Source organism: Charadrius vociferus, unplaced genomic scaffold, assembly GCF_000708025.1.
Source record: "Charadrius vociferus isolate BGI_N301 unplaced genomic scaffold, ASM70802v2 scaffold32, whole genome shotgun sequence".
Lineage (NCBI taxonomy): Eukaryota > Metazoa > Chordata > Aves > Charadriiformes > Charadriidae > Charadrius > Charadrius vociferus.
Window position 1 is genome coordinate 12,556,473 of NW_009647856.1, and position 9,909 is coordinate 12,566,381.

The 9,909-nt window shown below is 53.6% G+C and overlaps 2 protein-coding genes across 2 annotated transcripts in view; one reads left to right on the plus strand and one right to left on the minus strand.

Moving 5' to 3' along the window:
* LOC104284671 (low affinity vacuolar monovalent cation/H(+) antiporter-like) overlaps positions 1-4,248 on the plus strand; it is a 5,768-nt gene extending 1,520 nt beyond the window's left edge. Inside the window, exons 5-20 of the mRNA XM_009883030.1 lie at positions 43-92; positions 260-327; positions 418-442; positions 731-897; positions 996-1,098; positions 1,190-1,331; positions 1,410-1,593; positions 1,713-1,812; positions 1,898-2,016; positions 2,150-2,187; positions 2,411-2,523; positions 2,618-2,766; positions 2,951-3,045; positions 3,342-3,420; positions 3,705-3,813; positions 4,175-4,248. Of these exons, the coding sequence (XP_009881332.1) occupies positions 43-92; positions 260-327; positions 418-442; positions 731-897; positions 996-1,098; positions 1,190-1,331; positions 1,410-1,593; positions 1,713-1,812; positions 1,898-2,016; positions 2,150-2,187; positions 2,411-2,523; positions 2,618-2,766; positions 2,951-3,045; positions 3,342-3,420; positions 3,705-3,813; positions 4,175-4,248 (1,615 nt within the window). The remainder of the gene's footprint in view (positions 1-42; positions 93-259; positions 328-417; positions 443-730; positions 898-995; positions 1,099-1,189; positions 1,332-1,409; positions 1,594-1,712; positions 1,813-1,897; positions 2,017-2,149; positions 2,188-2,410; positions 2,524-2,617; positions 2,767-2,950; positions 3,046-3,341; positions 3,421-3,704; positions 3,814-4,174) is intronic.
* A 4,837-nt stretch (positions 4,249-9,085) lies between these two features.
* The window catches only part of KLHDC10 (kelch domain containing 10), a 22,334-nt gene continuing 21,510 nt past the window's right edge, over positions 9,086-9,909 (minus strand). The window contains exon 9 of the mRNA XM_009883032.1: positions 9,086-9,357. Coding sequence (XP_009881334.1) covers positions 9,148-9,357 — 210 coding nt within the window. The 3' untranslated portion in view covers positions 9,086-9,147. The remainder of the gene's footprint in view (positions 9,358-9,909) is intronic.

The following is a 9,909-nucleotide window of genomic DNA, read 5'->3' on the forward strand; positions in this document are numbered from 1 at the left end:
CCTCTACCTGCTGCTCTTTGGCTGGTGTCTCTCGTTCCTCTCCGTCCTCGTGGCTGCCATGATGTTCATCACTGTTGTGGGGACTCCTTATGGTGAGTCTCAAATTTGGCACCCACGTGCAAAGGGCTGGGTGAGCCATGGGTGAGCCCAAAATGGCACTGATGGGTGCTGGGGTCTCCTGGGTCCCTTCCCTGCAGGGTGGCCATGTAACTGGAGGGGACGTGTGTCCCCAACAGAGCTGATGCTTGTGTCCCCGCAGGGCGGCTCTGCTGGGATTTGGCTGGGTATTTCCTCTGGCCCTTTGGTAAAGTGATCCAGAAGGTGGAGGTAAAGGCATGCCCTGAATCAGGACCCTGTGGGGTGGTGGGTGGTTGGGGTGCCCCATACCCCATCCTGACACCCCTCATCTCCCCCCAGGTCCCCAAACCCCGCCGGGCGCTGGGTACGTGTGAAGCCGGCGCGGAGGCGAGTGGTGCAGGAGAGACCTCAGCCCTGCTTGGTGGTCCTGTCCCACGCCGCTGGCGCCCATGGTGCTGGGCTGATGCCGGACACTGGGTGAGCCCCATGCTGGACATGATGACACCATTTGCCTCAGCATGGGCACCCCGGGAGCTCCCCATCAGGGTGGGGATGGCACCCATGGGTGCCTCCACTCCCCTGGGGTGGGTGGTTTGGGCTGGGCAAACCCTAAAGGTGACTACCAATTCACAGCAGTGTGCTGGCACCGTAGCGTGGCTGTGCCTGGGCTACCCGGCGTTGGTGCTGGCCCATGGACTAGTGTGCATCACAGCGTGGCTCCTTGTCTTCCTCATCCCTGTGGCCAAGCTGAGCGCCCGCACCACCACCCGTGTCCTGCTGCTGCCCCCGGAGCGGGTGCTCGTGCGGCGCCTGAAGATGGTGGGTGCCTTTGTGCTGGGGTCCTGCACCCTGCTGCAGGGTGGGTTTTGGGGTGGGGGCGATGCTCAGAGTGGTGTCACCCACTTGTCCCTCCACAGACGGAGGTGCCACTGGAGGGGGAGGTGATCCTGTGCTGCTACCGTGCCGTCAACCCCTATTACTACAAATATGCTGTGGATGGCATCAACGTCTTTGCTGTCAGTATCCTTTTGTGGGCTGGAGGGGAACGGGGTGGGGAGGCTGGCCCCAAATCCCACTCCACCTCAGTCATCTCCTTAACTGGCTACCCCAGACTTGCTGCCATTGGTGCTGGTGACCCTCGTGCTGGGCTACGTGGACAGCCACAACCGCCTGACCAGCTCCCCTGTCAAGTTCACGTTGGCCCTGCTCTCCATCATGCCTCTCTCCTACTACATCGGGATGGCCATTGCCAGGTGAGCAGTGATGGGGAGGACACTGGTGGCAAGGTGGGGACACATGCCAGCCCTGCTGACACCCTCCTTCTCCTCCAGCATCTCGGCCCAGAGCAACTTTGCGGTGGGAGCCGTGGTGAATGCCACATTTGGCTCCATCACAGAACTCACCTTCTACATCACAGCCCTCATCAAGGGCTCACGTGAGGGCAACCGCTGCTACGCTGAGATCGTCAAGTCGGCATTGACGGGGACACTGGTGGGCTGTGTCCTCTTTGTCCCGGTGAGCCATGGTGTGGCACCTTTGTGGCATGAGGGCACCCGGTCTCTGCGGAGAGCTGGGAGGATGTTGCGAATGAAGTGCTGATGGAGATTTTGGGGGGGGCTTTCTCCATCCCCAAGGGTCTGTGCATGGTGATTGGGGGCATCCGGCACCAGGAGCAACGGTTCAACAGCCGCTCGGCGGGTGTCAGCTCGGCTCTGCTCTTCCTTTCTGTGGGAGGTGAGTTGGGGACAGGGGTGTCCCCAGGTTTGGGGGGGGTACCCACCAGAATGGGTGCCCACCTGCTGTCCCTCCATCCCCACAGGTGTCTTTGCCCCGGCGCTCTTCTCCAAGGTGTATGGGAAGCTGGTGTGTGGTGAGTGCCACAACGTCACCCAGAACCCACTGGGCCACTACCTCTGCCACAACTGTCACTTTGACCTGGTGAGTGGGGACATGGACCTCTGACCGCTGGGGTTTAGGGATGCTCCAAGCCCACCTGGCTTCTGCTCTTGGTGGTGGCAGTGGGGCTGTTCCTTGTCCCCTGCATCCCTGTTGACAGGCTCTCTCTCTGCAGATGGAGAACAACGGCACCCTCTACTACAGTCACGTCCAGTGAGTGTCTGCTGGGGTGGGGACAGGATTGTCCCCATGGTGGGGTGGCACCTCCCGGGCTGGGCTATGGCCCTGCATCCCTCCTAGGTCTCCTCTTTGCTACCCTGAAGGGCTCCAATCCTGCACCTGTATCTCCTCCATCCCCAGATGGTGCAGGGAACCCCCCCATGGTCTCCATGCCAGACCCTGGTGGCACTAAACATGTGTCACCCATGTCCCACAGACCCCTGGTGTACACCGTGTCCCTCCTGCTCCCTGCTGCCTACCTCATTGGCCTCTTCTTCACCCTGAAAACTCACTCGCACATCTACGACATCCACATCAGCGACTGTCACAGTGAGTGTCCCCCAAACAGCAGGATGTCCCAGCTGCAGGGCTGGCTCTTCTCATTGCCCTGGGGTGTCCCACCATGTCTCTGCTCTTCCCCCAGTGCCTGGCCACCACCACAGCGCTGTGGTCCACTGGTCTCGCTGGCGGGCCCTGGTCATCCTCCTGCTCTCCACCCTCTGCATGTCAGCCTGTGCTGACCTGGCCACGGAGCACATCAGCCCCATCCTCACCAACTCCACCATCTCACAGGCGAGTATGGAAATGGTGGTGAACCCAGTTGTGTCCTCCAGGGATGGGAACCTCCCCTGGCTGTGGGGTTGAGCCCCAAAAGCTGCTGAGATGCTCTGTGCACCAAGTAGCTTGGTTGCCCATAGCTTGGATGTGGTCAGGGTCAGGCCATAATGCATGTGCTGATGCCACCTCTTCCCTGCAGTACTTCATTGGTGTCACTGTGCTGGCAATGGTGCCGGAGCTGCCAGAGATTGTCAACGGCATCCAGTTTGCCCTGCAGAACAACCTGAGCTTGAGGTGAGACGGCCCAAAGGACGGGTTTTGGGGTGTTGTCCTCCAGCGCAGTCCCTGTGCCCTGTCCCATAATTATGCCTTGGTGCCAGTGATGGGCTGCCCAGCTTCATGCCATTGGTGGGTCAGATCCCTGCCAACTTCCCCTCAAGAGGGCCACCCAAAAAATAGGTCCAAAATCATGTCAGGCTGCATGGTTTGGTTCCCCGAGGCGGGTTGTTTTTTCTCACCCCAAGCTGAGCCACCCAAGGGCTGCTGGAGACCTGGTGCTTGGCAGCTCTTAAGTCCTCTGTCCTCTCCAGCATCGAGATTGGGAACTGCATCGCTGTCCAGGTCTGCATGCTCCAGATCCCCATCCTGGTGCTCTTCACTATCTTCTATGTGAGTAGCCCCAGAACAGCCCCTGGGTGACTTCCTATAGCAGGGTTGGGGACATACGTGTCCATGAGATGTTGCAAGGGCACCACCGCTGTCCTTAGTGTCTCCTCTCCTCTGCTCAGTGCAGGGAAAAGTGGGATCAGATGTTTTCTACCTTGGCTGATGCTGCCCCCTGCCCTAGGGACATGTGGTGAGGGGGTTTAAGGGGTGACGTGCAAGTCCCCAACCACAATCAGTGCAGGGCTGTCCTGATCAGCCATAAACCCCAAATCCTCTCTGCCTTGCAGCCGACCAACTTCACGCTTGTCTTCAGTGACCTCCATGTCTATGCCAGCATGTTCAGCGTGGTGCTCATGAACTACATCTTCATGGATGGCAAATGTGACTACTTCCAAGGTGACTGCCTGCCCATGAGGCTGGTGTAGGACTTGGTGTACCCACCTTCCCTGTGCTGATGGGGTGGGTTCCTGGGGTCATCTGCTTGCTGCAGCTCTTAGCATGTGGTGGCTTGAGCAATTCTAGAGTCTTGGTCGACCATCTGGGAGGTGCCGGAGCTGTCATCCGGCAGCAGCTCCAAGGGGGATAACTCCCTTTTCATCCTTAAGAGGGAGTTTTAAACCCCTTCTGACTGAGATTTGCAGAGAACCATGAAGGTCCTCTACAGTGGTTTAGCCCAGACCACACCAGAAGGTCTTACAAGCAAACTTCTTCATTGTTCCAATGAGTAACCACCTCTAACCTGCTCTGTCTACCCTAGGCACGGTGCTGGTGATGGTCTACTTCATCCTCCTGGCTGTGTATTTCTTCGCCCCATCGCCCAGTGGTTGCTGAGGTTTGGACTCTGCTTTCTCCAATCCTCTCATTGGGCTCAGCGCCCATCAAGGCGTTATCCGGTGTCTCAGGGATTCGGCTGGGCTGGCTCCAGTCTGGAAGTATCACTTGCTGAAACTCCTACTGATGTGTAGCTCCCCCAGTGGAGTGGCAATGGGACTTCAGTGATGGGAAGGGTGGTGGCAATGGAAGCACTCCTGAACCAAGGAGTCTCAAAGCCTGAGCACTTCACAGAGGTATTTCCAGCCCACGCTTGTGTGGTTGGAAGGAAAAATGTCCTTAGTGGAGGGTCTTGAAGGGGGTTTCTGTGTGGTCTCAAGGACAGACCCCTCCCTTGAGATGTGTTGCACTGGGAGAAAGTGCCTGAGAAGAGCTTCTCGCCCTTCCAGGCAGTGGGTGATCCCTGGCCTGGAAGGGACTTGGGTCTGGGGAATCACACAGGGCTTCTTGATGGTACTAGAAATGCACCAGAAAGCATTTTTCAGCTGTTTTGTCATTAAAGCAGTTTTGTACAAATCAGAAACAAGCTTGTTTCTCCTTAAACGAGCCTTCGGTCACCGGTGTGGGCCCCTCTGTGCTCGCCACCCAGGTTAGTGATGGTCTTGGGGTGATGGCTGCTTGCTGCCCATCAAGGTTGGCTCTCAGTGTGGTGGGCGTTGGGCACCAGCCCATGGCTCAGCTGGAGCCAGCATCCCTAGGACCAGAGCAGGTGGCAGGGGAGATCCACCACCATGCTGTGGGGCCAGAGCACGCTCTGCAGGCTCCAGCTTTCTCCATGACCCTCCCTAAGCTCCAGCTCTTGTTTCCAGCCTGGTCTTGTCCGACTCTCCTGGGTCATCCTTGCTCGGAGGTCTTTAATGGAGTCCTAAGAAGGGTCAGGGGATGCTCCTGGTTCTGTTTGCAGGGTATGAGGTGTGACACACTGGGGACTGGCTCATCTCTAGGAAATGCTGGCAGGTGAGGTGAGAGGACAAAGTGGGTGGCTTGGACTGATTTATTATCAGAGCTTTTTTTTTTTTAAAAAAAAAAAAACAAACAAAAAACACAAACCCAAAACCCAAAATGATCTCCTCCCCCCAAAAAAAACCCAACCAACAAACTGAAAAGCAAAACACTGACAGACACACGAATACAGGCAATGATGTGGCTCCTGTGCCTCTTCTCCCTCCCCAGCCCTGTCGGGGTGTACTTTGGAATAACAACTGGGGAGGGGAGTGCTGTGGTGCCTGCAACGTGAACGATGGACTTAGGAGTAAAGCAGGCAACTCATCTGTTGACAGAAAAACAGGACCAGACTTTAAACAACTCAGAGTAAGGCAGGCAGTGGGCAGCAGCATGGGATCCTCCTCCTTCCCAAAGGAGGGCAGCTGCTCGTTAGCAGTTAAGGATGATGCTTTAACAATTTTTGTTTGTTTTCCTAGTATAGTATCAGTATGGACAATCCTGCTGTCATTAATGTGGATGACTGGGAAGATTCCCGAGTGAGTGACTAGCCAGAGTTGGCTGATGGCTGCAGATGGGCTCAGCAGTGCAGGGCAGTAAGAGATGGCAAAGGTGTGGTGGGATGGGAGGGCAGAAGATGATGGCACCCAGCAGGTTCTCCTACATCTCCTCTCAGGCTAAACAGAAAACGTCTCCCCTGGGGTGAGGGATGCTTGGGACTTCTCCTGGAGTCAGATCCAGCCCTTGTGTTTGGGAAGGGGTGGCCACTGGTGGACCCACCGGTGCCCTGCTCTGCAGCAGGACTAGCCCAGCAGCAGCTCCTGGTGGCTGCAAGGGTGCCCCAAAGAGGTCCCGCATCACCCAGAGCCGCTCTGCTTGGTGCTGGGAGCAGGGGTAAGTTGTAAAGTGACAGCAGCAGGGCTGTCCCACAAAACCCCCTTCTGAGATGGCTTTCTGCCTCGATTGTGTCCTGTCCCCAACCTGGGCAGCACTGTGGATGCTCTTAACTCCTCTCCTTCCATCAGTTGCTGCAGATGGTGAATCCTTTCCCTCTCCCTTAGGGAACCTGCCCTGCCCTCGCAGAGGCAGCAACGCTCTCCTCTTTTGCTTTCACGTATGGAATTGCACATATGGAACTTCCTCGTAAAGGAGGAACCAGTACTTGGGCATTATGTGGGCTGGAGGGGAAGACAAGTGGAAGACAGAGCAAGAAAAGCCTGGAGCCACGTATCCTTCAAGCCGCAGCCCAGAGCGAAGCCTCTGCTACCGTGAACCACCAAGAAGCTTTTCATCATTCAAAAACTCAACATGCAGTAGATCAGCAGCAACTCAAGCAAACCCTCAAAAGGGAGCTGTGTGCTTTGCAGTGCTTAAACAAGTTGTATTTTATTTTATTTTATTTTTTTTAGGAAGGGCAGCAGAGCGGCCTCCAAGATCTTGTGCCCATCATGCAGCAGCCACCCTCAGTTCCTGGGAGAGGAAAGGCCCCTGGGATCCCATCAGAGGATAATGCTGGTATCTGCTTTTAGCAGTAAAGGCAAGTCCTCTGTCCCTTATTCTGTAGGACTCTTGGCCATGCTCCTGTAAGTTCTGTGTGCTGGGGATGCAGCACAGCTGTGTTGGAGTGGTGAAACCAGCTCCAGGCCACTGGTAGAGGGCACAGACCGGCTCTGGGCTTGTGCCTTCAGTGGTCCAGCCAGTGGAAGAGGCTTAGGATGACACTGGTGTATCACAGGGACATCAAAGACTACATTGTCCTGCCCTTGTGGCTGAACATGTTCCACATCGAGATTTGAAGCTAAGACTAAGTGACAGTGTTAGAGGTGTCAGTACAGAGCAAGGCTGAGGCCAGACCTGCCCCAGATCACCACCCACCACCTTCTTGTGTTCACATCAGGGGCAAAGCTCCTGGCTGCCCCCATAAGGCTGTAGGAGCAAGGAAGACATTAAAGCGTAAGGAATCTGCTTCATCAGAAGTCCAGGCTCAGATGGCTTTAATATTGCCTTGGTGATGACGGGAGATGTTCTTTAAAGCAAGGGAGGAACCAGCACATGTACAACCAGGCTCTTCCAGTACAAAGGTCCCAGCAGAACTGGAAGCCAGAAGGTGAAGATTAAGTGTAGACATTCAGTCCCTGTGAGGAAAGGTGAGAGCTGCTGAGTTCAGCCCAGAAGATAGAGCTGGAGAAAAGGCCCATTGCCTCAACATGGTCCTGCAAAAGAAGACACCATGAGCCCGGGGTGTGAGAGCAGGTAGCTACAAGCAGCTGCCACCACCTTCTGTGGTCCAAAGCATCAGAGAACACTTCAGCTGTAATGCCCAACCTTTATTTGTTTGGGCCTTGAGAAAAGGGCAGCAACTGAAGTTACAGAAGGAGGGGAGAGGGGGAACTATCCCCCAGAGCAGGGGAAGCTTAACATTGGGATGACTGGTAACACTTCAAATGAACATCAGGGGTAGGTGCTCCCCAAGATGGGTGGCAGTGACTCAATCAGCCAGTACTGTTCAGATTAACAACATGAAGACAATGCTATGTTTTATTTAAACATAAAAGTAATCTCTTAAAAAGAAACTAAAACCCCAGAGTCTAAGCTTTGCCTTTCATGATGGAAGGGGAAGGTACTAGGAAAAGCTGATTTTTTTTTTTTTTTTATTAAAAAAAAAAAAGGCACTTAAAATGGTCTTCAAATGAAAAAGATGGATGTCAGCCAAGTGGAGCTGCTCAGAGTTCAATGGTCACTTAGACGTGGTCTCCAGAGCTAACTTCACAGTATACGGAGCACAGCAAGACAAGAGACAGCCATCCCTTCCTCTCCTGCCTGGGCAGAGGTGACCACTGTTCACAGCAAGAGGGAGAGATGTTCCCTCTCCCCTTCTTTTGATGCTGTGTTTCCTGGGATGAGTGATCCATGAGGTTTCCCAAGGATCCACATACAGCGATAACATCCTCCACCCCTGGAGGAATATGAAGCTAACAAGAAAAAGGCCAACACGTGATGCGTGGGAAGGAGGAAAACGAAAAGCTTACAGGTGGACATTAGAGTGAGAGGCTGATAATCAGGACTGAGCTGCCATGAGTGGTTCGCACTCAAGCACTGGGTAGAACACGCTGCGGGTACAAAGACAGCTCTGAAACCTACAGGGTGATTTTTTGCAGTTAGCTCATTCAGAGCGCAACGTGAGCAGAACGGGTTAAAAAAGATTCAGCAAAACCTTCTCCCTCCCCTCACCACCCCGAGTAAACTACACAGTAGTCCATTAAGTGGCAACTTTTACCCAGTCTTCCAAGCAAACCTTTCAATATGAAAAGGTGAGGAACACAGACAGGGGGTGTTTCAAATCACTGCAACACTGCACCAGAAAAGCTGCACAGGCAAAGCTTCACTCACAGCCCTGTGCGACGTTCCAGCCATCTTCTGAAGCTCAAAGAGATAGGAACGTGCCCATGAAACACATGCAAAGCCTTCGAGTGGCAGGAGTTCTCGGTTTTATAGAGGGAGAGCTCAGCTGGGTGTTAGGGGGATGAGTGTTATCCAAAGCAAAAGAACAAGTCTGCTGTTGTTCTGCATTGAATGATGTCCTCCGTTAAATACATCCTGTGAAAATACTAAGTTGAATGCGCCACATGTAAGCATGGGCTCAGACATTCGCTAAGCTCCCCACCCTCCCCAATTAAGTTGCAAGCATGTGCTGATGACAGTTTGATGGCTGAATGTTATGGATTAGTCCCAGAGAGTATTTTTGATTAATGGTGTAATTTAGAGATCCATAAATAAAAAGTGGATTTTCAATGACTTAAAGTAAAAATTTCTAGAAAGGCATCAATGTATATGCTGAGTAAGGCGTTGAGCGGGTTCCTTCATGTTCTTAGCAAGACCATCCACGGTATCCATAAATAGGGGGCGGGAGGGGGCTTCTTGAACGTAGTGTGTCTTGGACAGAAGCATGAGATGTTCTCATTTTAGCCGCTCAACAAGTCCCTGCGTCAGTCCAAGGTGCAAAAGCTGAGATCTGGAGAGAGTTGCTAGATGAGGGAAATATTCCAGGAGCTTCTCCCACGACAGTTCCAGCAAGCTGGGTACCACCAGCCACATTTTAAACAGAGAGCCAGTCCGTTTGTTTTCATGGATGTTGACCACCCCTCCGTGAACATACATGCAGCCAGCCTAGATGGGAAAAGGGGGAGAGGGGAGTTACATGGGGCACAGACCAAAGTGGCACACCAGAAGGTCCTGAGGAGTGACACTGCCAGGAAGACATGGATTTGACTCTCCAGATTCCCAGCTGGAGAATCAGCTGGAGAGGGTGGGATTCATCTCACACACCTTGATGTGCCAGTAACAGAAGTGGCACCGCCTGAGCCAGTCGCCCCAGGCTCCTCTCACAGCCAACAGGAGGAAATCGTGCTACTGAAGGACACGTCTATCATCCCAAAACATGTATCTGCTAGCTTAGAGTGCCTTGTTTTGTATTTTAGGTGAATTCTACCCCAAGAAATGAATTTTAGGAGTGGGGCAAAGTGTTAATAAATTAGTATAGAACCATACTTAGTTTTCAGCTAAAAAGTTTTTAAAGCTAAACACACACCATACAAAGACACGCTGCATTCCCTCTGCTGGCTCAGCATAACCCGGCTCCAGGAATCACATGAACACGGAGAGACAGGAAAAGCTCAGCTGCTGGCCTATTTTGAGAGTGGCATTTCTTTAGCATGCAGG